Consider the following 24,500-nt stretch of genomic DNA (forward strand, 5'->3'; position numbering starts at 1 on the left):
GGCAAGGGGAGAGCGTCAAGATTCGTGTGACGGCTACGACGTTGCGCCCGAACATGACAGAAATCTTTTTTTTTTTTGGCGAGAACATGACAGAAATCTGACGTTCGTTTTATAGCATTTAAGCAAACTTAATCCTTTTGTTTTGCATAAAGTGGCGACACATAGACCATGCGTGTGCACGCGACTGAAAATGCAGTACTCCCCGGACGGTACGTCGATTCCGCGGGGACTTCGCCTGTGGAAACAATTGTGAGAGTCGCATGCATGCATGCATGCAAGTCCATTAATAATCCGGTTCGGGTGCGCCCGCCAAGCCTCCTCGGTAATTGTAATACGCGCTTGCAAATCTAGATATTCAGTGTGAAACCGAACGAGGTATCGCGTGGAGTTATCCCAACAACCCTCTCTTATCTGCTGGCTGGATTCCATAAAAAGGGGCAGCCGAACAACATTCTCCTATCCTCTTGTATCTGCAGTTTGCATCAGTATCAAAAAAAGCCAGAGGCACGCGGGCGCCATGGGCAAGGTCGTCGACTCCGCCGGCTCCTCGTCGGGGCAGAAGCGGAAGAGCGATGGTCACGAAGACAGTGTCGTGCCCGACGACCCCAACTTGCGGCTGTCGCTCGGCTGCATCTACAGCAGCGTGTCCACGCAGTGCACGACTGCTACGACGCCGGCCGCTGTGAACCTCCTGCTGGCGCACCTACCTGTGCCTGCGGCCGGTGTGGCCATTGCTACTGGAGTCCAGATCGGTGCCTCCCCAACTGCAGTCGCGGCATCTTCGTCGCGCATCCTCGCTGCATCGGCCTCCATCCCATTCATGGCGAAACAACCGCCGACTACCTCTCTCGTGCCGCCGATAAAGCCGGACGTGGTGGTCCCGCTCGGTTCACCGGTGGCATGTTCCGCGCAACCTCCTTCGACCCGGCGGCGCATCACCAATGGCGTACTACCTCAACCTCAGCCGCCGTCGTCCAAGACTGGCTCCGTTTCTCAGGCTTCCACAAACGGCACCCCACCCGCGATCCCGCCATTTCCTTGGGCAACCAACCGCGCCGCGATACACCACCCGATCTCCTACCTCTTAGACCAGGGCATCACCACCGTGGAGGGTGAGGTCAAGTGCAAACGCTGCGACGTCCTGAAGACGGTCTCCTACAACATCGCCGTCAAGTTTAAGGAGGTCCGTGACTTCGTGACCCGCAACATCCATGACATGGACGACCGTGCGCCAGCAGCATGGATGACCCCCGCTGTGCCGGACTGCGACGGGTGCGGACTGAGGAACAGCCTACGTCCGGTGATAGCGTTGGAAAAGGAGAGGATAAATTGGGTGTTCCTGCTGCTGGGGCAGACGCTTGGGCTATGCACGCTGGAACAGCTCAAGTATTTCTGTGCGCGCACCGGCCAACACCGCACCGGCGCCAAGGACAGGGTGCTCTACTCCACCTACATGGAGCTTTGTAGCCAGCTCTGCCCTGAAAGGCTCTTCAACCTGACGGCGGAGAGACAGAAGAGGGGTCAGCAGTATTCCTGAGTGCCTAACCAATGCATGCACTATATGGCAAATCGATTATGATGTCTTTTCATTTATCTGTCTATATGGATTACGTTATGGAAAATTGCGTGCAATGAAAAATGAAATCAATATTTGGGAATTGATTTTCTTTTCTCTGCCTTGTTCTTCGAACACTTTGTTCTAAAAATATTGGTTCAGAGAATGATGACTCATAATATTGTTGGTGTCATCTTTCTCAAATAGTAGACACTGATCTTTCTGGGAGGGGCATTTTGGCTCCCAAGAGTATATGCTCCCGGATAAACAGTAAATTCAAAAAAAATGTAAACAAAATCAAAAGTTATGTTTATTTTAGATGTTCGTGTTAGTGTCGCAAGCATGATTGAGAAATTTCATGCGAAAGGGAGCATCGGTGTTTCATGAGTAAAAAAACAAAATTGAGATGACATTTGGTCTTCAATTTGTTTTATGTTTCACAAGCCAAAATTCTTTTTTTTTTGAGGCAATCATACAAAGCTTTATTCATCCGTCACAATGTTTACAGGGACGAAGTTAAGATCACTGGGCTGACCTAACCAAGCATGGCGGCCAGCCCCAAGAGAAAGTGCGTGCTTTGCTAGATTGTGCGCTTCGGTATTCGAAGTTCTATTTTCGTGCTGAAAAGTAGCATGTAAAAAGGCCAAAGAGCGGTCCTTTATCTCATGTAGAATGGCGCTGTAGACTGAAGACGATCCCTTGTTGACGGCTTCCACTACTTCCAAGCAATCAGAAGCAACTGAAATCTTTTGAATGTAGAGGTCCTTCGCCAAGGTAAGGGCTTCTCTGGTGGCAAGCGCCTTGAGGGTGGCTGGATCGCTAATATTGTTGAAATATACCGCCGAAGCTCCCTGAAAAATGCCATCTCCGCTCCTGCAAATAGCTGCAACTGCTCCAAACCTGCCATGCCGCGACACTACTGCATCAACATTGATTTTGAACATCCCATCGGGTGGAGAGATCCAGCGCCGTGGACTGGGAGCCGATCTTGGGGGCTTGATTGCACTAGTTGGCTGAAGTACCTTAATCTCCGAGAGATACGAGGAAACAAACCCATGGATGGAATGTGGACTTTGGAATATGGATTCGTGTATCGCCTTCCGCCGAGCACTCCAGATTGCCCACAGAGTAACTACCATTGTAGTGAACTCATCCCCTAACAGACTATCATGCATGGTGAACAACCAGGACTTCGCATAAGATTCTTCGGTACATAGCATGTGCTGCACCATCTCTTCTTTTGCTAGGGCACAAACACATCTAGACATGTTGCATTGCATCAGAGAGTGGCGCCAGCTATCCTCAGCACCACACATACCGACACACTGGTAGTTGCCATATTTCTGTGTTTTAACAAGCCAAAATTCTTAACCTTTTTGTCTCGAAATTTGCAGGTAGCATTTGGATGTGACTAATATCACATAGAATTTTTGTCTTGATATTTTTTGACATTTGAAAAAATAATCTTGGGCCCGGGAGCCAAATTGAATTTCCGGATCTTTCAGGTCCTAGATGTTATATCATTTGGAAGAAGAACAAGAAAAGTAAAACCTTTTATTCACACATTTTTGCTACTCGCAAATACAGGAGAATAAGGGGTGTGTCAGTGTGTGGGGGTACCGCTTTGCCCTTTCATGTGCCCCACAAACCAACAAATATATTCTGATTTTGTTTTACTATGGTACTTCACAGAATTATAGGTCAACGTAATTTCAGCACACCTCAGCTTTAACAACGGAAGTTGAAATACAGGTGAATAAGGGGTGTGTGGGTACACCAAGCTTACAAAGATAACTTTTCGTACTACCATCATTTTTTTCCCTTTGGTTTTTAATTCTAACACTACTCATGGCTTTTTAAAGATTCTTTAACAAAAAAATTAGATGAAAGGATCAAACCGAGCCCGAGTAGGGCTTGATCTTCACCCGACTTTGAATTAACAAAGCCATCAACCGGCCAGGATTACAAGAGCACAACATACAACCAAAGATAAAAAGAAAAACGGGGATGCAACCCCAAGGCAGCAAATACAAGGCGCTGTGGAGGCTAAAATCTATTACCAAAGAAGAAAACTAGTACATCTTGGGGACCTAACAGGGGCTAGACGGGATTGCGCCAAGGGAAGGAGCTTGCCATCGACACGCTGAAGGCAAAGCGGAGCTGCTCACGCCAGAGCCAGCAAGAACACTAGACAACCACTCGAGCACACCCGAGGCCAGAAATTGCAACTCGCACATGGGGAGCAGGCCGCAGACACTAACCATAGGAACAGAGCACTTCAAGAAGAAACGACAAGCAATGAGCAACGAAGCCACCTGGAGGACCGAGCCACGCCAAGACCAGCAACACTCCTCCAACAACGCGACCAGATCGCCGTAGAGGGGACCACTGTCCCCTCTCGCCCAGGCCGACGGCGTCGATCCACCGGACCGTGCAGAGGAGGGAGTGAAGCAGTTGGAGGAGGGAAACGATCCTCCATGGTGGGAAGTCACCGCTGGACGAAGGAGCCGCCGCCAACTGTAACACCAAAGGCTTGCTGCAGACCACCCTTCATCCCACAAACCCAAAATGACGCCTTCAAGAAGGAGGTGTAGAATCACCGCCGCCGCCCAACCAAGGTTGTGGGTTTTCACCCGGGAGCAGGGGAGGGAATGGACCTCAACGTCGCCTTCGGGAACGGGAGTGACGCCCGGAGCGCCACCGCCGATGTAGCCGCCGGCGGCGGCCAAGAGGTTACCTCGATCCAGGGCTCCCCACCCCACCACCACGACGTTGTCCATCAGATCCAGCCAGACAGGGCGTAGGAGAGGCCGCAGCACAAGACAAAGGAGGCGTCTTCAGATCTGGAGAGGATGACCACGGGGAGCCGACCACCAGCCGCTCGGATCCACCGTCGTCTTGCCGCCCACACGGCCGGGCAGAGGCGGCCCACCGTGCCGGGGGATGTCTCCCACCGCCGAGAAGTGCCGCCCGCACCACCTGGGGCCGCCGTACCAAACCATAGCCCCCTGCCTAGCGGCAAAGTACCCCGCCAACGCCCTCATTAGCGCCCGCGCGGGGGACCCGACGATAGCCTCCGACGACGGCGAGGAGGGAGGTGGTGGCGGATAGAGGAAGGGAGCCCTTGAGTCGCCCTCGGGATGGCGACACGAGGGGAGGGGGGAGTCTGTTTCTCTTCCGTTTGGTTTCAGGTGACTTTGGGTTGATCCATGTCAAGATTCTTTAACAATTGTAATGTCAAAATCGTGTCTAAAGTTCATGGGTGTACCAACACAGCTAAAGGACAACTCACCCCCAATAAAAGTACCGTATTAGTAGACACAAACCATACAATTGTGTCGTGCATTTAAACTTATTATGATATATGATTTTTAATAGCTAGAAATATACCAAGTTTTTTTTTGAAACGAAGGCAAAAAAAATTGCCTCATACATTAAATAAGGAGAGTAGAGTTTGTTACAACAAACACCCAGAATACGGCATGAGAATTATTCGCAATAAAAATGACCCTAACTTCTTTGCCCCGGCGGTGATCCAAAGGTTTGCCTCGTCGACGATGGTGTTGAGTAGAGTTGGCGGAGGCGTGCTCTTATGCCGGAACACTCTTGCGTTTCTCTCATTACAAATGACCCACGACACAATCATGGTGATCGAGGTCTTCGCTTTTCGGTTAGTGGTGCCCAGGGCGCTTGTGCTCGCCCACCATGTCTTGACTGAGTCGAAGGAGCTCCACGCCGACGTGTCCATGTCGTGTATGAGAAATTTCTAAATAACCAAATTCCAAAGCCTCAACGTGAAGCGGCATCTGAAGAATAGATGTGTTCCACATTCTTGCACTCCCCTGCACAAGGGACAAGGGCCACAATTTGGTCAACCCCGCTTAGCCAGTCTGTCGGTGGTTCAAATTATATCTTGCAGTACGAGCCAAGCAAAGAACTTGACCTTCGGTGGGGCCTAGGGCTTCCAAACCATTTGGTCCATGTGGGAGAGGACCAAACCCAAAAATTATGCCCTGTAAGCAGAGGCCGCAGAGTAATGCCCAGAGTCTGAGTGTTTCCATACTATGTCGTCCTCAGCAAGCTCATCAAGATGCACCTCATGCAGAAGCATCCAAAGGGTGAAGAATTGTGTTACATGTTCGGTGGAAACAACCGCAGGTGGCCTGATTTTGAGGATCCACGCGTTTTCCTTGAGGGCCTTCCGTACCTTCCAATGTTCCCGCGATGAAGACTCGTAGATGAGAGGAGCAATGTCTTTGGGCTTGCGCCCAAGAAGCCAAGGGGATTCCCAGAAGGGTGTCTTCGCCCCATTCCCGACCTTGATTGTGGTGCTAGCATAGAAGAAGTTGAGATCTTCCTCATCACACGGGTTACCTTTCCCAACCCACAATTTTGTTGGCTCCTTCCATTCATACCAAGGCCACCGTAGTCTCAAAGCCCGCGCAAACTAATTGGTGTTGAGGACCCCAAGCCCACCATAAGCAAGTGGCCGACTGACAATGTCCCAATTGACCTTGCATTTTGTCCCGGTTGTCTTATCTGACCCAGACCACAGGAAGGCCCTCTCAAGCTTGTCGATGTTTTGAAGGATACACCAAGTTTATCAATTGGGTTGGTTTCGGGGGGACTAGAATTGTTTTGAGTAAGTTCAGAGTGGGTTTAGACATGGTTTTTCGAACAGAGTTCGGCCATGTTACACGAGTCTTCTTGTAATTTATTGAAATAAAAATTCAAGCAGTCAACGTTAGAATTTATGCAAGTTTGACTTCTAGATATTTGTGCATTTATCTACTGTTGTAGTTATCAAGTTGTCAGTGATATTGCAGTTAGAAGAAAATTGATATTTTCATCCCCATGTCTTTCAATTTATCTACTCCCTCCATCCATATATATATATATATATATATATATATATATATATATATATATATATATATATATGGTCCAATGCGTTTTTTAGCACCACCTTTGACTATTGATAAGATTAATAGTATATGAGATATATAATGTGAAAATTATATCATTAGATGCCCTTTTCATGTACGAATTTTACGGTATACTTTGTGTAACTTGCATGTCATATATTATTGGTCTAACATGTGCTCACAGTTAGCCTCGAAATATGCATTATGCCCTATGTATATGAATAGAGGGAGTACTATGAATCATACCAAAAGATGATGCGCGCCTTTATAGCCCCGTTTTGTTATTTCTTGGTTTTAGGGAGCTTTTCTTTTGTATGCTTATCTCATTCACTAATGATGAGAATGCTTGCAACCTCACATTTCCTAAAAACGAAATCAACGAAACAACCGCATCAACCACACATTTTTTTTGAACCAATTCTAAAATTCCCATCAGTATATTGCATGCACTGGGTAAAAGTTCAACAACTAAAACATTAACTAATTTCAGTCTTTGGCAATGTCATCAAAAGATAATATCTAAAAAAAACTTGGGTCCCGATAACGCCCACACATGTGGGCGTTAAGGGGTCTGGCCACACGTTTCGTGTGGTATCTAAAAGAACCAGTCCACACGTCTACGTGTGGGCAAAACAAGTAATGCTCACACGCCTGGTCTTTTGCCTCGCGGTCCCACCCACATCCGTATGTGTGGGAAAAATAGATAACGCCCACACACCCGTATGTCCGGCCTCCTACCTCACGGTTCCGCACGCCCCGCGTGACAGTCATCACGCGTCCCCGCAGTTGCCATGGTCCGGACCCTCTTCCATGTTCGTTTAACTGCAGGTGCCATGTTGCTGAATTACAGTTGCCATGTCTGACAACTACAGTTGCCATGGTTGCTCAACCTCAGTTGCCATCTCAAGTCAAGTGCCAGATGCCATTTTTGGACAACTGAGTTGTTGCCATGTATGGTCTAGTCTACTACAGTTGCCATGATTTGAAAACTTTAGAAGTTGCCACCTACTAACACTAGGCAGTTGCCATGTAGCACTACAAAAAGACATAGCAAAATAACATGTTCGGGTTAAGAGAGAGTTGACATCTTCTTACAAGTACACTAGTGCAATTGTCATGTACCCTGCAAAACACATGGCAACTGACATCTTTGAGTGTGGGAGAGCAGACGGGCGTGTGGGCAAACCGATAAACGCTCAAACGCCAGCCCCTCTGCGTGCGTGAAAACTGGCGTGTGGGCAAACTGCTAAACGCCCACACACCAGCCCCTCCGCGTGGTGAAACGGACGTGTGGGCGACCGGATGAATGCCCACACACCAACCCAGTCCTGCGTGGCATAAAAATCTGGAAAAATATGCCAAGAGTTGTGCAAACACAAACGGACGTTGATCCATGCGTGTGGGCGAGATGCAAACGCTGACACGTATGCGCGTTATCTTTTCCCAAAAACTTAAATAAAATCCCCGTCAGTATAATTGAATGCACTAGGTAGTAACTAGTAAGTCCTAACTGAAGCAAAACTTATGTACTATTTCCCCAAGATCTCCAAACATGTTCGTTAACGGCTACGACCCTTGGAACATGTCCATCTCAACTACTGCGAATGCGAATCCCCACGATCACGACGCATCGAATGGCAAGATTTCTCATTGTCTTGACATACCAGCCTAACCTCTCTCATTGTTGCTGCAGAGCTTGTCGTTGCGGTCGAGGTAGGAGCGGATACTTGAGTCCCACACGTCCCGCGGCGTGGTGCCGGCGGGCCGGTGACCAACTCGCCTATACGACGGGGACCACTTCGGCAACCCACCACCTTCTGCGGTGAGGTGTGGGCGGAGCTCCGCGTTTCTGACGCCCGCGACATGCCCTACATCTATGGCCTAATTGACGAGATGGCAGAGCTCGAGCTCTGGTTGTCCACACTCTTTCCCAAGCCCTAACCCGCTGCCTTCACCTCCTGAAGGAAATATGCCCTGGAGGTAATAATAAAAGTAACTATTTATTCTCATGTTCATAATTAAGGTTTATTTTCTGTGATACACGTCCAAATATCATCATACACATGTCCAAATAGACAAGCAATACGCGTTCAAATATCATCATACACATGTCCAAATATCATCATACACATGTCCGAGGAGAAGAGAAGGAGGGGGTGGACTTTTAGCTCATCAACTCAGTTGTAGAGGAAGTACAGGAAGCTCCGACGACGATCACTCCAGGGATACACGACACTAGAAAGCCTACATATTCCACCAGCGAAAAATTTAGATCATCAACATTCTCACACAACATTCTTTGATGACAAACTAATAATGACACAAAAATAATTAAATTGTCAAATACATTTCTATATTGAAAAAAATTGTCCTAAAAATTTCTATACCTAATTTTTGACTAAAAGTTTCTATTACCAAATTTGATAGCTAAAAATTTCTCATATAATATTCCAATACATTTCTATATTGGAAAATTTCAATACCTAATTTTTTTACTAAACATTTCTATTACTAAATTTGATACCTAAAAATTTCTCATATAGCATTCCAATATATTTCTATACCTAAAATTTTCTATTACTAATTTTTTTTACTAAAAATTTCTGTACCTAAACGTTTTTACTGAAAATTTCTATTACTAAATTGGACACCTAAATATTTCTCATATAGCATTCCAATATATTTCCATACCTAAAAAATTATATTACTATGTTTTAACTAAAAATTTCTATACCTGCTTTTTTACTAAAAAAAATCTATTACTAAATTTGATACCTAAAAATTTCTCATATAGCCTACATTCTACTCTATTCAAAAACCTACATTTACTAATTATATTCAAAAAACGTATTCAAAGTGAGGAGGGAGGACAGAGGAGGAGGGTGGCGGTCGGCCGGAGGAGAGAGGAGGCAGGTGGGAGGAGGGCGGCGCGATGAGAGAGGAGGATGGCAGCGGGTGGCGGGAGGAGAGAGGAGAGAGGAGGGCAGAGGATGGCGGGAGAACAGATGAGGGGGAGGCAGGAGGAGAGAGGAGGCAGGTGGGAGAAGGGCGATGGGAGGAGGGAGGAGGAGGACGAGGGAGAAGGAGAAGGCCGTGCTACCGCTAACATGCATGTTAGTTGTAGCGCAGGTAACATACCCGAGGCTATTACAATGGCTCGAGCCGGTGGGTACCGTACCGTTGGGTCCACTTAGCAGTAGTGCATGTCATATCAACCCGCACTACTACTACAACGTGGGGCCACTTACCCCTCGCTAATGTTATTGGTCTAGTAGTGTTAATTTAGTTATGTGGCTATGTTGAACTTTTGCTATCTATGTCGTGTTTGCTAAAATGCCGGTAAGCTCACCACTCCTAATGGAGATTTTTCGACAATGTTGTATGTATGCAACCAAAATGCTGCAAGGGAAGCAGTATGCAGACAACCAAACAACGTGCATATATTGATTTTTTGTGTGCATTTGCTCAATTAGGCCCAACTAAGACAAGTATACAAAGTGTTAAAAAATGATGTAGACAACCAAACACGTTGAGAGTTGAGTGTATGTGCATGTGCAATTGCACCGCGTTAAAAAAATAAAATAATATCCGCCATTCGTGGCTCCAAATGACACGTTGATATTTGTTGTTAACACGGTAGTGCGATTCATAGAGTTGAGTGTGAACGTGTCATGACCAAGGGTTGACCTGAGTCTTTTTTTTTCCAAAACCTTTGCATGGACTGACCGAGGCAGTGCATGCACACTTAATTTTTTTGGAACCGACGAACCACGTTTTGGAACTAACAAAATGTGAACATGCTTATCTTTGCCCTTAAAAATCTCAATTGCGTTTACACCTACTACCGGGATTACTTTTTAGTGATATATAAGGGCATGTACAATGGTCGATAAGGTAGTCTTATCTTAAATCTTGCATGTAATTTAGAGATGACAAAAAAACATGTCTACAATGGATCATCTCTTAACCTTATCTTCAAAAACTAGTTATTCCTAAAAACATGGTGAGACATATTGTGCTAAGAGGTCATCTCTCCTTCTCTTAATTAAGAGAAGACAAGCCTTCTCTTAGGCTGGTCGTAATGGTAGTATCATAGTTAGTATCATGCATGCCAACTAGGCAATTTTGATGAGGTGTCATAGCATTAAAGAAGAAAAAGAGGGTGTAGTATCATATCATGATACCGTATCATATTAAATGCTACGCTACTTTGTGTCATGCATGGCAATAAATAGAGTACAACATGATACTAATATATGATACTATGCATTAGGAAGGTAGTATCATACACTAGTATCATATGCATGATACTAGTATATGATACTCCCCATTACAACCAGCCTTATGATTTCTCTCTCCTCCACCTCATCATTTATCCTACGTGGCATCGCTAAGATAGAACCATTGTACATGCCCTAACTCGAGCGGCAGAATGCATCTGCCTGTCATACTCGCGCAATGGGGAAACACACCTTGTCAGTGCTCGATGCCGCCGTTTCCTCGTCTGGGCAGAAGCGGAAGAACGCCGGTGGTGACGAGGGCGACCTCGTCACCGACAGGGCCGGGCCCGCAATGGTGCAAGAAGTGCGGCCTGCACAGGGCCCCAAATTCTGAGGGGCCCCAAAAATTTTACATAGGCCTAGTATTAAAAAAACTTATGCCCTACTGGGCTGCTGGGCGCTGTAGTGGGCTCTGCCGCTCTCGCTCTGGGATCGTTACGTTATTAGAGATCGATCGGATCGGGCCACGAGGGGATCGGTCGATCGAACGACAGCAACCAACGCAGAAACGCTGAAACTGGAGGCCGATCGGGGAATCATTCTCCAGCCTGATGTCCTCGACTCCAGCGCTGGAACGGAGACATCGACGAGCGCTAAAACGGCGGCAGCAACCAGCGCTCAAAAGAGATTACGATCAGGCCTGCACTCGATGCCTGGATCGCTACAGCCTACAGCCTAAAGGGATCCGGAATTCGTGATCATGAAACTGAAAACTCTCGATCGTGGGGCGACGACCACGGGCTCATGGCTACTGGAAGGAAAGGAACGTCTCATCGTAATTAGATCGATCGGATCACAGGGCAACCGGTCGCTGCCGCCATTGCCTTCCTCGCCTCCTCTCTCCTCTCTCAAATTTCGATTGATTGGTGACCGACTTTAGCCTCCTGCCAGGTGCTTACTGCTTAGCGAGTCCTTCTTTTCGATTAACTTTGGTTTCTACTCCTAATTCTTAATTTTATAATTAACTATTATCAGGGATCGTTACGTCATTAGAGATTGGTTCTTACTTCTTACCTCCTCGGTTAAAGATCACATGACCCAAACTTAGGTGAGTTACAGGTTCGTCTAATTGGCAAACATTGACGCACGATCTCCAACTCCAATTGACATATGCTATTGTATAACTTACCTCATCGGTTAGTTTGATATAGGGCCCTTTTTTTAGTTTCACACAGGGCCCTGGATTTTGCCGGCCCGGCCCTGGTCACCGACGACCCCCTCTGGCTCCTGTCACTTGGTTCCATCTACGGCAATGCAGACACTGGCACCGCCACGCCTTCCGTCGACTCCTGCGCGACCATGGCCCATGCGCTGCCCGCGGCTTCGTCGCCTGCTGCCACGAACCTTGTGGCGCTGCCTGTTGCCGGTTCGGCCGCCTTCATCGCTACCGGAGCCCAGATTGGTTTCGTTGCACCATCCACCTTCACTCTTCCGGCGAAACAAGCGCCGACTTCTCCTGCCGCGCTGTCCATAAAACAGGACATGCCGCCACGGGCATCAGCGGCAGCGCACCCTTCATCCCTGCGACCCGTCAACGGCACACCACCGCAGCCAGTTGCCGTCGGGGGCCCCTTGGCACCACCCAACGACGGCACAGACTCACCGGCGCACACCAACGGCGCCCCACCCGCGATCCCGCCGTTCTCGTGGGCAACCAACCGCGCCGCGATCCATCATCCAATCGCATACTTATTCGAGCGCGGCATCACGGCCGTGGAGGGGGACGTGAAGTGCCGGCGCTGCGACGTGCAGAAGACCGTCTCCTACAACATCGCCATCAAGTTCAGGGAGGTCCGCGTCTTCGTGTCCCGCAACATCCACGACATGGACGACCGCGCGCCGGCAGCGTGGATGAGCCCCGTCGTGCCAGACTGCGACGGCTGCGGGCAGAAGAACAGCCTGCGTCCAGTGATACCGAAGGAAAAGGAGAGTATCAATTGGGTGTTTCTGCTGCCGGGGCAGACGCTGGGGCTATGCACGCTGGAGCAGCTCAAGTATTTCTGCGCGCGCACGGGTCAACACCGCACCGGCGCCAAAGACAGGGTGCTCTACTCCACCTACATGGAGCTTTGTAGCCAGCTCTGCCCTGACAGGCTCTTCAACCTGACCGCGGAGAGGCAGAAGAGGGGCCAGCAGTATTCCTGAGTACCTAATCCATGCATGTCACTGTCCATATGGCGTTTGTAAGCCAATTGATTATGTCGTTATTATGTCTTTTAATCTAGGACGCCCATAAGTGCCACACGTGTGGGCGTTAGGAAGTTCGCCCACACATTTTGTGTGGTGTATAAGAGGAACAGCCCACACACCTACGTGTGGGCAAAACAAGTAATGGCCACACACCTCTTTTTTTCCCTCCCGATCCCTTTCACACGCATGCGTGTGAGCGAAGTTGATAACGTCCACATGCCCGTATGTCAGGCCTCGTACCTCCTGGTCCCGCACGCCACGCGTGACGGTCACCGCGCGCCCGCAGACCCTCGTCCATGTTCGTTTAGCTGCAGTTGCCATGTCGCTGAACTACGGTTGCCATGTCGGACAAAACTGCAGTTGCCATGTATGGTCTGATCTAATGTAGTTGTCATGATTTCATAACTTTAGGACTGCCACATACTAACACTAGGCAGTTGAGAGAGTTGCCATGTGCTCACAAGCATGCTAGGGCAATTGCCATGTAAAAGGAAGAGTTGCCGTCTGCTTACGTCCACGTTAGGGCAGTTGCCATGTACGTGCAGGGGCAGAGCTACCTACAGCTACCCGTTGTCACTGGCACATGGTGCAATTTGCACTTACTTATTAGCTTAGGGTGTAGGCCATTCAATTGTTTGATATGTAGGCATGTGTTCTTCTATATGGACACCGGGTAATTTTAAGTCCGGATCCGCCCCTGTGTACGTGCACGTTACGGCAGTTGCCATGTACCATGCAAAAACACATGGCAACTCGGTAAAAGAGAGTTGCTATCTGCTTACGTGCACACTAGGCAGTTGCCGTGTACCCTGCAAAACACATGGCAACTCGGGTAAAAATAGAGTTGCCACCTGCATATAAAGCACACTAGAGACAGTTGCTGATGTGGACATAGCCTCCACCGATGAGACCAAAAATATTATCCTCATATACAATAATCAGGTGATTTCTATTAATAATTATATAAATTATAATTTTGTTACTCGGAGTAGAAATACAACACGTTCTTTTATTGTATGCAGAATACCAGAATATTTTTGCAAGAGCCGTGTGAAAATGAGGAGCAGTTCATATGCATGGAACACATACACATGCATGCATGCACCATCGAACCATCCATGATCCATCACAACCGTCATTTGATGTTACGTGCACAAGAACAAAGGGCACCAGGACCGAAGCACTTGGATTAGGAATCAGAACGTGGACTCGCTGTCTGGCCCTGGAACGCTGTGGCCTCTACACGTCGGCCCGTGCACGTACGCCCGAAGCAAAGTCCGGATGGGACACGGCGAACCGACTCGACCGCACGTCTGCCTCTGATAAATAGCTATCCTAGATTATGTTTTAGACTCGGGTTTTGTTTAGAGAAGTTTAGCTATTGCTACTTTTATTTGTCTTCGCTCGTAGCGGCTAGTGCGACCGTCAAGACATTCTATCGGAACCCCATCTTGTGAGATTAATCCTATCTAGCATATTCGCAATTTTGAGATTGCTTGGCTATTATTTTCTTGCATGTTCTTCGATTTGCTTGCAGGAAAAATCCTTCGTGGATAGGTCGATCGCGCCGTTGGCTCGGTCGATAACGCCGTGGAGTTGGTTCAGCGATTGCCGTGGATATCAGTCGTGTACGGTTTTTCCTGTACGGTTGGTAGCCGGATCGTGAGGGTCAAGTCCCACCCAAAATCGTAGTTATCCTCTCTCATCGAAAGATCGGGTCCCCAGTTCACATCAAGTGGTATCAGCTTTCAGGTTCATCGTTGAGAGATTTACAGTTTTATTACATTAGATTGATTTTAGTCCTACAACCCACAAAAAGCCAAAAAAATTAGATTAGTTCATCCGCTGCACCTATCTTTTTAGCCTCTAGCAATTTTTGCATCTAGTATTTGTGTAGTTGAATTTTTTGTTGCATTCATCTAATACTAGTGCTGGTTTAGATTCGTTTAGAAAAAAAAACTGTCTACTAGATCAAACTTGTTTTTGTCCACTTCCCTGATCTGTTCGCTGCCGCGCACCGCGCAAAGCGTCAGACAAAGCTTCTTGTGCCATCACATCACCGAATCGTCCGCCACTTTCCACGCATTCACCTTCCTTCTCCTGCACTTCCACGTACTCCAGCCTAGCCACGCGTTTTTCTCATACACCCGAGTCTCCAGTGCACGCCGCTGTCCCATCACTTGCACAGTCTTACATGCATGCAACACACGTCCCATCCCACACAAGTTGTGTCTTGCTTTCTTTCTGATTAGATTGCTTTGCCATCTCTTTTGCAGTACTTGTAGCACACAGACCTGTCTTGAAGCGTAGTCTTTCTAATTTCGCTTGCTAGTAACCGGCTTGATAAAAAGAAAAAGAAAAGAAGATAAAGAAAAAAATAGAAAAAAAAAAGAAAAAGATAAAAAGATTAGAAAAAAGAAAAGAAAGTTGAAACAAAAGTCAAGCCGGCTAGCATCTAATTTGGACTGATTTGTTCTATCTGCTACTCAGACATAATAGTTTTGCTGCTACTTGGTCGCCACTGCATCCATCATATATTTTCGAGATTTGTAATACACTCGTTTATACCTCACTTATATCTAGCTATTTAGAGCTATCATATTTTCCCTTGTTTCCACTCACTTGTTTCAGTATTTGGGCTTAGATTGTTTTATCTCTTGCTAGTCGACTACCAGCACTAGTTAGGAGTTTGAGCAATTATTCAACTTGCATTTCTTTTTGCTAAATTGTGCCACTGATATTGTGAGTTGAGAAGCCTTTGCCAAGCTACACTTTTTCTACCAATAAGTACAGGTTCCGGCTCTACTGATTCCTGGTTATCGCTCCATCCAATCTTCATCGGTCGTTTGAGGCCAACACCAACGCGCCGATCACCACCTGCTGCATTGGTAAGAACAAGTAAGAATTTGATACTAAGCTTGAGTGTGAGAGAAATTTTGTCCACCACATCCTGTTAGTTGATAGGGATTATAAATTGTGTTTTTTTCTCTTTAGCTAACAATGACACAGGATCAACCCACACTTGAGGGTCTCACCGCGGATGTGAAAGTCACCAGCGAGCGTCTTGCTCAACTTGAGGGTGCTCAGATTGCGACCGACGAAAGGCTCAAGGCCATAGAGAATGCACAGGGTGTTGCAAACACACAGCTAAAGGACATCTTGTCACGTCTTGACGAGTTGCAGACTGCACCCCCCATCAACAACAATGTTGATCCTCGCAACTCCACGGGTGGCGGCGCTATTTCGCGAGCTCGGCGTGTGCCCATGGGTCATCCACAACACCCAGCTACTGCCACTGATGCCGCCACCATAAACCAGCACCAACAAATTCCTCCCGCCGTCGAGCAACATGGGGACAACTACGAGGATTATTCTGGTGACACCGAAGACGACCAAATGGTCAACCACCACAATGACCGTGCTCATCGACAACTACGTTTCAACCGTCACGGTATGGCACGAGGTCAACCCAGGTATGTTGTTAGAGATTATGAACACTCTAGTGCCAAAATTAAATTTACTATACCTGCTTTCAATGGTAAATATAATCCAGACGTTTATCTTGATTGGGAACTTTCAGTTGAACAAAAATTTGCATGTCATGATATTCCTGAGAACCAAAGAGTTAGGGCAGCCACTAGTGAATTTACAAACTTTACAAACTTTTCATTCGGTGTTTCATGGACTTCGATGTAATTTTTATTATATTTGAGGTGGTCTGTACTTCTAGTGAATTTTTATAATTGATATGATCTTTTTCGAAAAAAATGAAACAAAAAATATGTAGGAGATCAAGGCATGGGTACACCAAGCTTAAAAAACAACTTTCCTACCATCGTTTTGCCCCCTTTGTTTTCTTGTCTAACACCAGAAGATGATGGACTACTCATGGCTTATAAAAGATACTTTTAACAATTGACAAAACATGGCTTGACTTAATGGTTGTACCAACACATCTCTATGATTCCCCCCTTCCTTCCCCATCAGTCAAAGGGTAAACATATTGTAAGAACATACTCAAGCGATACAAGTAGTGCCATACACTTATATTTTTGTTGTGATATCTTAATTTAATAGATAGACAAAATACAAGAATTTTATCGATTGACATGGATTTGGGAAGACTAGACTTGTTTAGGTCGAATTGGGAAATGGTGTCTTCTAGTTATTTCAAAACGAAATAGAGTTTAGACATGTTACACAGATCTATTTTTATAAATTATTATTATATAAACCACATGAGGTTTCAATTCATGAAAGTTTGACTTCTAAATATCCAAGCGTTTCACGAAGAAACAAGTGATGGCATAAGAGAGGATTCGAGTACAAACCACTAGTTGGCATTTCATACAATCTAAACTTAACTATTTAGTTATAGCTAAACCTGATAATTGTGTACTCTCCAAATCTCATCAAGTTATTTGTTAGATACATACAATGTTAATTCTAAAACAATCTACTTCGTTAAATAGATATTCAAATATACTATGTAAAGATTATGCATACAAACACAGTATGCATAGGGAAAAAAGTAGGTGGAGCATAAGGATTTCTAGTTAAATCCATTATGACATGAAAAAAGACAAGCATTATAAATGTATTTAAGTCTTTAGTATTACAATGACAAATTTATACCTAACATGCAACGGGATATTAGTTTTTATCATTTAATAAAGTTGAAATGGTAAATTATAAAAATATATATTTAAAGGTAGGTATGATGAAGTAAAAGAGTTAAGTATAATATATTTAAAGTGAACTGGGGGTCCGACCGGTAAAAACCTGAACCGGCGGCATTATTTGTTCGATCGCCGATTTGGTTTTTTAGACTATGCATTGGGTTACACGAGAAAAATGACCGACCCTAGAATTTTTTGCTTGTGCCTGTAATTTAGTATATAAACGCCCAAAAAATATAAAAATGGTTGTAAGTTGGAACCAGATGATGCACACAGATTAAATGCATCGGATTGCATGCAACGAATGAATGTGAATGCACAGACTTATCCATTTGTTGTAACGAACGAATGGATGTGAACATGAGAATGTAAACGTATGTACACATTGGAGTAAATGAATGTGAAAACACGCGCGCCCACACCAATCTAAAAGCAAAATTTTCTGAAAACAAAAAAAATCGGCACATCATAATTAACTCAACTACAATCAAACCTCCAAGGCGCCGCGCGCCGGCCGATTCCATATGTGTGATCTGCCACCATGAGCCGCGGCACCGGTTCCTCTCGGGGTACAAAAGGAAGAGTGCGGGAGGAGGTGACCAAGAGGGCGAGCTCTTCACGGATGGGCCACTCTGGCGCTTGTCCCTCGTCTCCATCTACAGCAGCAGCGCCAACTTGGCGGCTCCACCGATGAATCTGCAACCCTGCCTCCATGTGGCGCAGACACTACCGGTGTCGCGGCGTACCTCACCTGCATCGCCGTCAATCTCGTGGGGCATGTTCAGATGCACGTAGTCGTTTGCAAGAAAAACAAAAAAACGGGAAGATTATACATTTTATAATCACATATTTTTGCTACCGCTTTGTTCTTTCACGTACCCCAGCTTTTTTTACTATGAAACTTTAGTACCACGGTTTTAAAAAACGAAACAGAAGGAAAGGTGCACCTACAAAAAGAATACATACGACTTTTCTTTCCCCTCTCGGAAGGCGACTAGGGAAAACCTTCCTTCCCATGATGTCTACGAGCCTGTGGATTCTCCTCCCCTCTGCCTGCCGCTCCGGCAGCTGATAGTGGGGCGGGGAATCCTGGTGCCTTGGCTCCGACTAGGTAGATAGGTAGGGTTTTAGTCCTTGCAGGGGCCGCACTCGGACGGATGGCGGTGCTTCTTCTTCAAGTCAGTCTTCTGGTCTATGATCATCCTCAAGTTTGTCCGTTAGACGGATTAGACGGAGCTCCAGCGTAGTTTCCTGCCAGCTCCTTGAACCAGGAGGTTAGAGTTTCTCGCCTAGCATGTCAGGTTCTTTAGATCAATTCGAGGATTCAACAACGACTCTGGCGCTCTTGTCCTTAGGGGCATGTACACGAAGACATCTTGGTTGTCATCAACAAGGTCGGGTCAGCTTCGATACGGGAGCGGCGACAGTGACGCGTCGACGGCTCGTCCTGGAGACGACAATGGTTGTTCAGTGTTTCATAGACTTCGATGTAATTTTTATTATATTTGAGGTGGGTTGTACTTCTGGTGAATATTTTTAGTAGGTGGAGTACACAGATAAAAATAAAGAAAAAATATATAGGAGATCAGGGCATGGGTACACCAAGCTTAAAAAACAACTTTCCTACCATCATTTTTCCCTTTGTTTTCTTGCCTAACACGCTACTAGTTTTTCCACGCGCGGCGGCATGCCGCGCCCATCCATACAGCACAGATACAGTTTTTTTATGTACTAAAATAACTTGTTCCTACACTAATTCATGCGCCACATGAATTAACACGCTATCTGATTTTTTTGAATGTCTGGTAACTCGTCCCAAGAGTTGATTCATTGTAAAGTAGTTCATACAAGAAAAGGGTATGTCTATTTGGTACATGCATAAATGATGTACAATAGATAGTGATAGTGGCTATTGGATGCAGAATGGCGAAGCTCTTGTTCTCTTGTCAGATTTGAGATATTGATCCTCAAGCTGTGTTTGTCTCTGTGATGTAGTGGTAGAGAGATGAGGCTAGTTCTTATGCTATTGTTCTTGATAGTTTGTTCCCTGTAAACACAATGTTGAAGTTGTTGCTGGATGCACGGGCTGCGTCTCAACGATTCCAAATCATGACCCGACTCTCGAAGATTGCAAAATATCTTGAAATTGGAGACAAACCGTTTTGAGAATCCTTGTTCAGCTTGATTTCTCCCGCAGGGGCAGAGCCAGAAAATTTTGCCATTGGGTTCACTCATTCACTCTTTATGAGAATTTGACTCCTTTTTTTTCAACCATGAATTGCAAATACACCACTCACAGCTTGTTCCTCATTGTAATCTCTAAAAAGGTATCAGCACGAACAAAAGGCCTTATGCAACTTGGCACTATACTCAAGCCAACGACCATATTCATCAAACTAATCTGGATTAATTCTATGTTGAATATCTCCAATCTTCCTCTAGGGTAATCAAAATTAGACGATGGCATGTCAGGTTTCCTTGTTAAATATTTACGCCTGATCTCATCTTGCATATTTGGATTTCTTCTGTACTCTGAAATTATCTTTCGATCAGCCGGTTCATAAGGCAATTCATCTAAGTTAATTTCGTTGTCATAGTGGGCTTCTGAAGACTAGATGTAGTAATATTCGATGCACTTTGCCTATGTCTATTGGGTGACCCTGATGTGTCTGTATCATTCACGATTTGTGTCCGAGTTCTTTCTGAATAATACCGCTTCATAGCCTTGATCAATCAAAGTCCATGAAGAAAAACAAATAAAAGAACTAGGGCAAAAAAATCACTATTACCCTAGGCTATTAGGGCAGATAGAACATACATAAGAGAGAGAAGATGAGGAGATGTAGCCGAAAGTACCTTTCTACACCCAGAAGCAAATGTTCCCGGTATGAACAGTAAAGTCGAAAAAATAGAAAAAATATTCAAAAAAATCTGAATTTTTTGGTGACATACTTTCACAAATCTTTGTTGTGCATGCAAAATTTCATCGGAAAATCACATTACTGGAAGGCATGCCAAAAACATAGAGCTCCAAAATGCTTTTGTAAGTAGCATTTTCAGATCATCGATTTTTTTTTACCACGCGTTCCATCAATGTGATTTTGCGATAAAATTTTGCATGCACAACACACATTTGTGAAAGTATGCCACAAAAAAATCAGATTTTTTTGAATTTATTTGATGTTACTGTTCACACCAGGAGCATTTGCTCCTGGGTGTATAAACTCCACGTCCGCATGTAACAATGTATTCTAATTACCTGAAATTTTGGGTTAAGATTGTTGCCGCCGTGGATCTATAGCAGCCTGCTTGCCGCTGGTGTGCGTCTGCTGAGACGCGAACACGAATAGAGAGCAGAGATGCGAATTGGAAAACGAACAGACTCGACGAGGGGTGCGGCTGCGTGTGTGCGTATACGAATACAAAACGTGAGTACCGAGGAGTACGTGACTAATCACGGTTTAGGCCTGGCCAGCTGGGCGCCTAGGCATTGACGGCCCGTGGGCTTTTAGGCCCTTTGCTTACGCTGTTCACATGACCACCACACGTTATTGGGGTCAAGCAGGATTTTTTACTGGGTTCAGGCCAACCAAACATGTACCTACACGCACGTACGTAGAAAAATTCGTTGGGTTCACTTGAACCCAACACTTGTGTGCTGGCTCCGGCGCTGCTCCCGCTGAAGATTAAGTGCACACAACAGCTACTTATTTGTTTAATAAGGTTGTAAACCTAGACGCATGTATCTTTATTTCTTTTCAAACTAAGTGGTCAAATTAAAGGTTCTTTTTTTTGCTCGACCGCTACAATGGTTTCGGTGTAGTAGAGGAGCGAAAGATAAGTAATACCGAAGTGGAGAAGTCAACATATCCATACGCCTTTGCAAAAAAAAAAGATCCATACGCTGGATACATAGTTGACTGGCACAATAAGTTTTAATTAATCAAAACAAACATAAGTTAATGAGGCTGAGGGAGGAAGAAATAATTAGCATGTGAGTCACTTCAAACAAATTGAGGCTAGACAGAGCAAAATAGGCTGAATTAACTAAGCAGTCTACAAGAAAATCAAGGAGTTGAGTAACCTCTGTGGATGATTGTGAGAGCGCTTGGTGTACAAATTTGTCCTAGTCAATTGCAAGCAGTTGACTGCCTTGTGGCCCAATTTGAACATAGGCCAAACCGACAATAAAAGAAAGTTAGAATTATCTTATTTTTTTAAAGAAAATTGGTTATTTGTCACTTTCAACACAGGGCTTCGTAGAATTGTCACCGTCAAGATTTGCTTGGAAAAATGCCATCCAATTCATGCTCACTTTCATTACCATGCAATTTCTCCTTTTCCCATTACTTTCCCTTTTTCTTTTCCATTTCCTAGGCACCTGAAAGACCAAAGTACCCCTGATCCTATCTAACCTTATCTGATGCGTGTGGACTGGTTGGATAAGGATTGCTCTCAGGCTACCTCGCTCTTGTCGTCACGGGTTGCTCGTCGTCGAACCTCACCGCTGCCAGCGGAAGCCACCGCAGCTCTCCGCCCTAGCTTGCCCACGCCTGTGCGAGCAACCGTAGCTCCCCGACGATGCTCACCCACGCTGATGCCCGAGCGAGTCACTGCGACTCGCTGCCGGTTCTCATCCACGTCTGCAGGCGCCGGCGCAGTTCGTCCTCGCCTCGCGGATGCCTGCGCTAGATACCGCAGCTCGCTGCGGGTTCTCCCCCACGCCTGCGCACGATAGCGCAGCTCTCTGCGGGTGCTTGCCATCCCCTCGGCTCATTGGCACAGCTCGCCCTCCCCTGCTGGAGAAGTGTTTTAGTGGCGAGGGTGGTGTTGAAGAGAAGAAGATGCCTTGTGCAGGTCCTGAGCAAGTGGCATGATGCCAGCAGCGGCCGGAGGAGGAGATGGATGTGTGTATAGGTCTTGAAGATGTTGAATGCAAGCAACATGTAAGTCACGTATGTTGTAATCTTTTGCTTGATTATAGTTTCACAGCCAAGATCAAATGAGCGACAATATGACAAATGAGTAATATTGCAAATTTCAGTCCATAAGCTACTTGCTGCAATCTGTTTTGTTGCACTTGTTGTAGCTTATTCAAAAGCAGCAATGGAATTGTAGATAGAAGTGGCACACGTATGTAGACCTCCGTACATTGGCAAGGGACTCTTCAACCATGATTCATAGATGAATATGAATTCACATCTCCCAAAAAAAGTAAGGAGTTCACATAATGATTTCATAAATAAAACTAAAATGAGTTCACAACGCCAAATATATATGAGCTCCCGACTAATATAAGCTCACGGCTCAGAGCAATTGAAGAAATTGAGTTCAAATAGAAGAAAACTACTTGATGAAATAAGTCTGGAACTCGCTGACTGGAACTTGATTTATGTTTAATAATATGGCGTGGCTGTGTGCATCATTCGATGCAGAGGCCGGGGTAATCCCCTTTTCGAAAATAAAGTAAGTATAACATCAATTTCATAGAGACCAACCATCCAATTTATAGCTTTCTCTTTGATGTAAGCTTCTTTGCTGGATATGTGGGGTTTGGAATGAGAGTAATGTTAGACAATCCAATAAGCGGTATGTGATAGTAGGCCTTCTCTGTGTCAACGGCCAACATTAAACTCATCTTTGTCTAGGGGGACAGTTCAGTAACTTAGAGACGTACTAAAGATTATTCTCCTCAGAAAAGAAACTCCCCACTCCACAAACACTTCTTCTTCCAGGTTGGTGCATTGACGGAGTCAATACACTGGTACAACCCCAGCATGGAAGATACAAATTACTTCATATTTCTTGCTGTAATTTCAGTGGTGGCTTCCGGGCAAAGCCAGGGCGACTGCCTGACATTGTGGGGTCGATTAACATCTGCCATTGAGTTGCTGGATCTACCTATTATTACTTGCAATCCAATAGTAGAGCACCCTGACTCATTCAGCTCCGTAAGCATCCTTTGTTCCCTTTCTTTTGGTTGTTTGAATCATTTGATTCCAATTTGTTTCCATCGCAAAGAAAAATTACCACCAATTAAATCGACCCGTGGTAATAATATATGTGATCAATTTATGTTTGTCATCCTCATGTTCTTGTATATCATTTGTTTTTCGAATAAAGAAATGTAACTACTCTATATATACTTTTTTGTTAGTTAGTCTAATTGTTTAGCATCTGTTGCAATGAGTGACAAAGTTTTCTATTTAATTAAATAGCTAACTTTTTTTCCTAATAGACCGCAATGTTATCTCTGCTGAGATTATTTGAGAAAATTGTCTCTTGTTATCCGAAAAAGATTGCCACCATGGCTATACAGTAATAAAATGAATTTATTCATTGTTGCAGAGAGAACTTGTCAATTTTTGCATGTCCAGCCTTCTCGGAAGATGGCATTAGGCAGTTTACTTTCTGATGGAGACCACTTCTGATGCTACCTAGATTGGCCGATCTACTTTTTTCACCAGCGACACTACTATCCATTTCATGAGGAAGCACTTGGCATATCTGCTGTAGGATCACAATGTTCAGCCTGGCTTCTATCTTTTATCTGGTATGTAATACCTTTTTCATTGGTGCAAAACTGCAAATTTATTCAAATTGTGCTGCTAAAACAAAGTTCTTAATATAAGTTACCTATAATCATCAGGCGATGCTTATATAATTTTTTGACAGTAAGACTCATGGCACAGAATAGATCTAATACTTCTGCCTGGAAAAGAAGCAATAGAGAAAATTAATTTGCTAGATTTGAAAGCACAACCCGATATTTTAGTGTTTGGTGAATTGATAGCATCATCACAAACACCATACAAACAGAGGAATTTTGTCTAATTAGCTAATAATAACATACATGAATAGATACACCGGG

At 45.2% G+C, this 24,500-nt stretch overlaps 2 protein-coding genes across 2 annotated transcripts; both read left to right on the top strand.

The window, feature by feature from the left end:
• The first annotated feature begins 456 nt into the window (after positions 1–456).
• On the top strand, positions 457–1,636 carry LOC123097560 (uncharacterized). Its single transcript, XM_044519334.1, has one exon. It carries the CDS (start codon positions 518–520, stop codon positions 1,535–1,537), a length of 1,020 nt encoding a protein of 339 aa, XP_044375269.1. The 5' UTR covers positions 457–517; the 3' UTR covers positions 1,538–1,636.
• A 10,114-nt stretch (positions 1,637–11,750) lies between these two features.
• Positions 11,751–12,905, top strand: LOC123080850 (uncharacterized). The gene has a single exon (XM_044503800.1). The coding sequence runs from the start codon at positions 12,060–12,062 to the stop codon at positions 12,903–12,905; it is 846 nt and encodes a 281-aa protein (XP_044359735.1). The 5' UTR covers positions 11,751–12,059.
• The last annotated feature ends 11,595 nt before the right edge of the window (positions 12,906–24,500 follow it).

The sequence above is a fragment of the Triticum aestivum genome, chromosome 1B (assembly GCF_018294505.1).
Source record: "Triticum aestivum cultivar Chinese Spring chromosome 1B, IWGSC CS RefSeq v2.1, whole genome shotgun sequence".
NCBI classification, from domain to species: Eukaryota; Viridiplantae; Streptophyta; class Magnoliopsida; order Poales; family Poaceae; genus Triticum; species Triticum aestivum.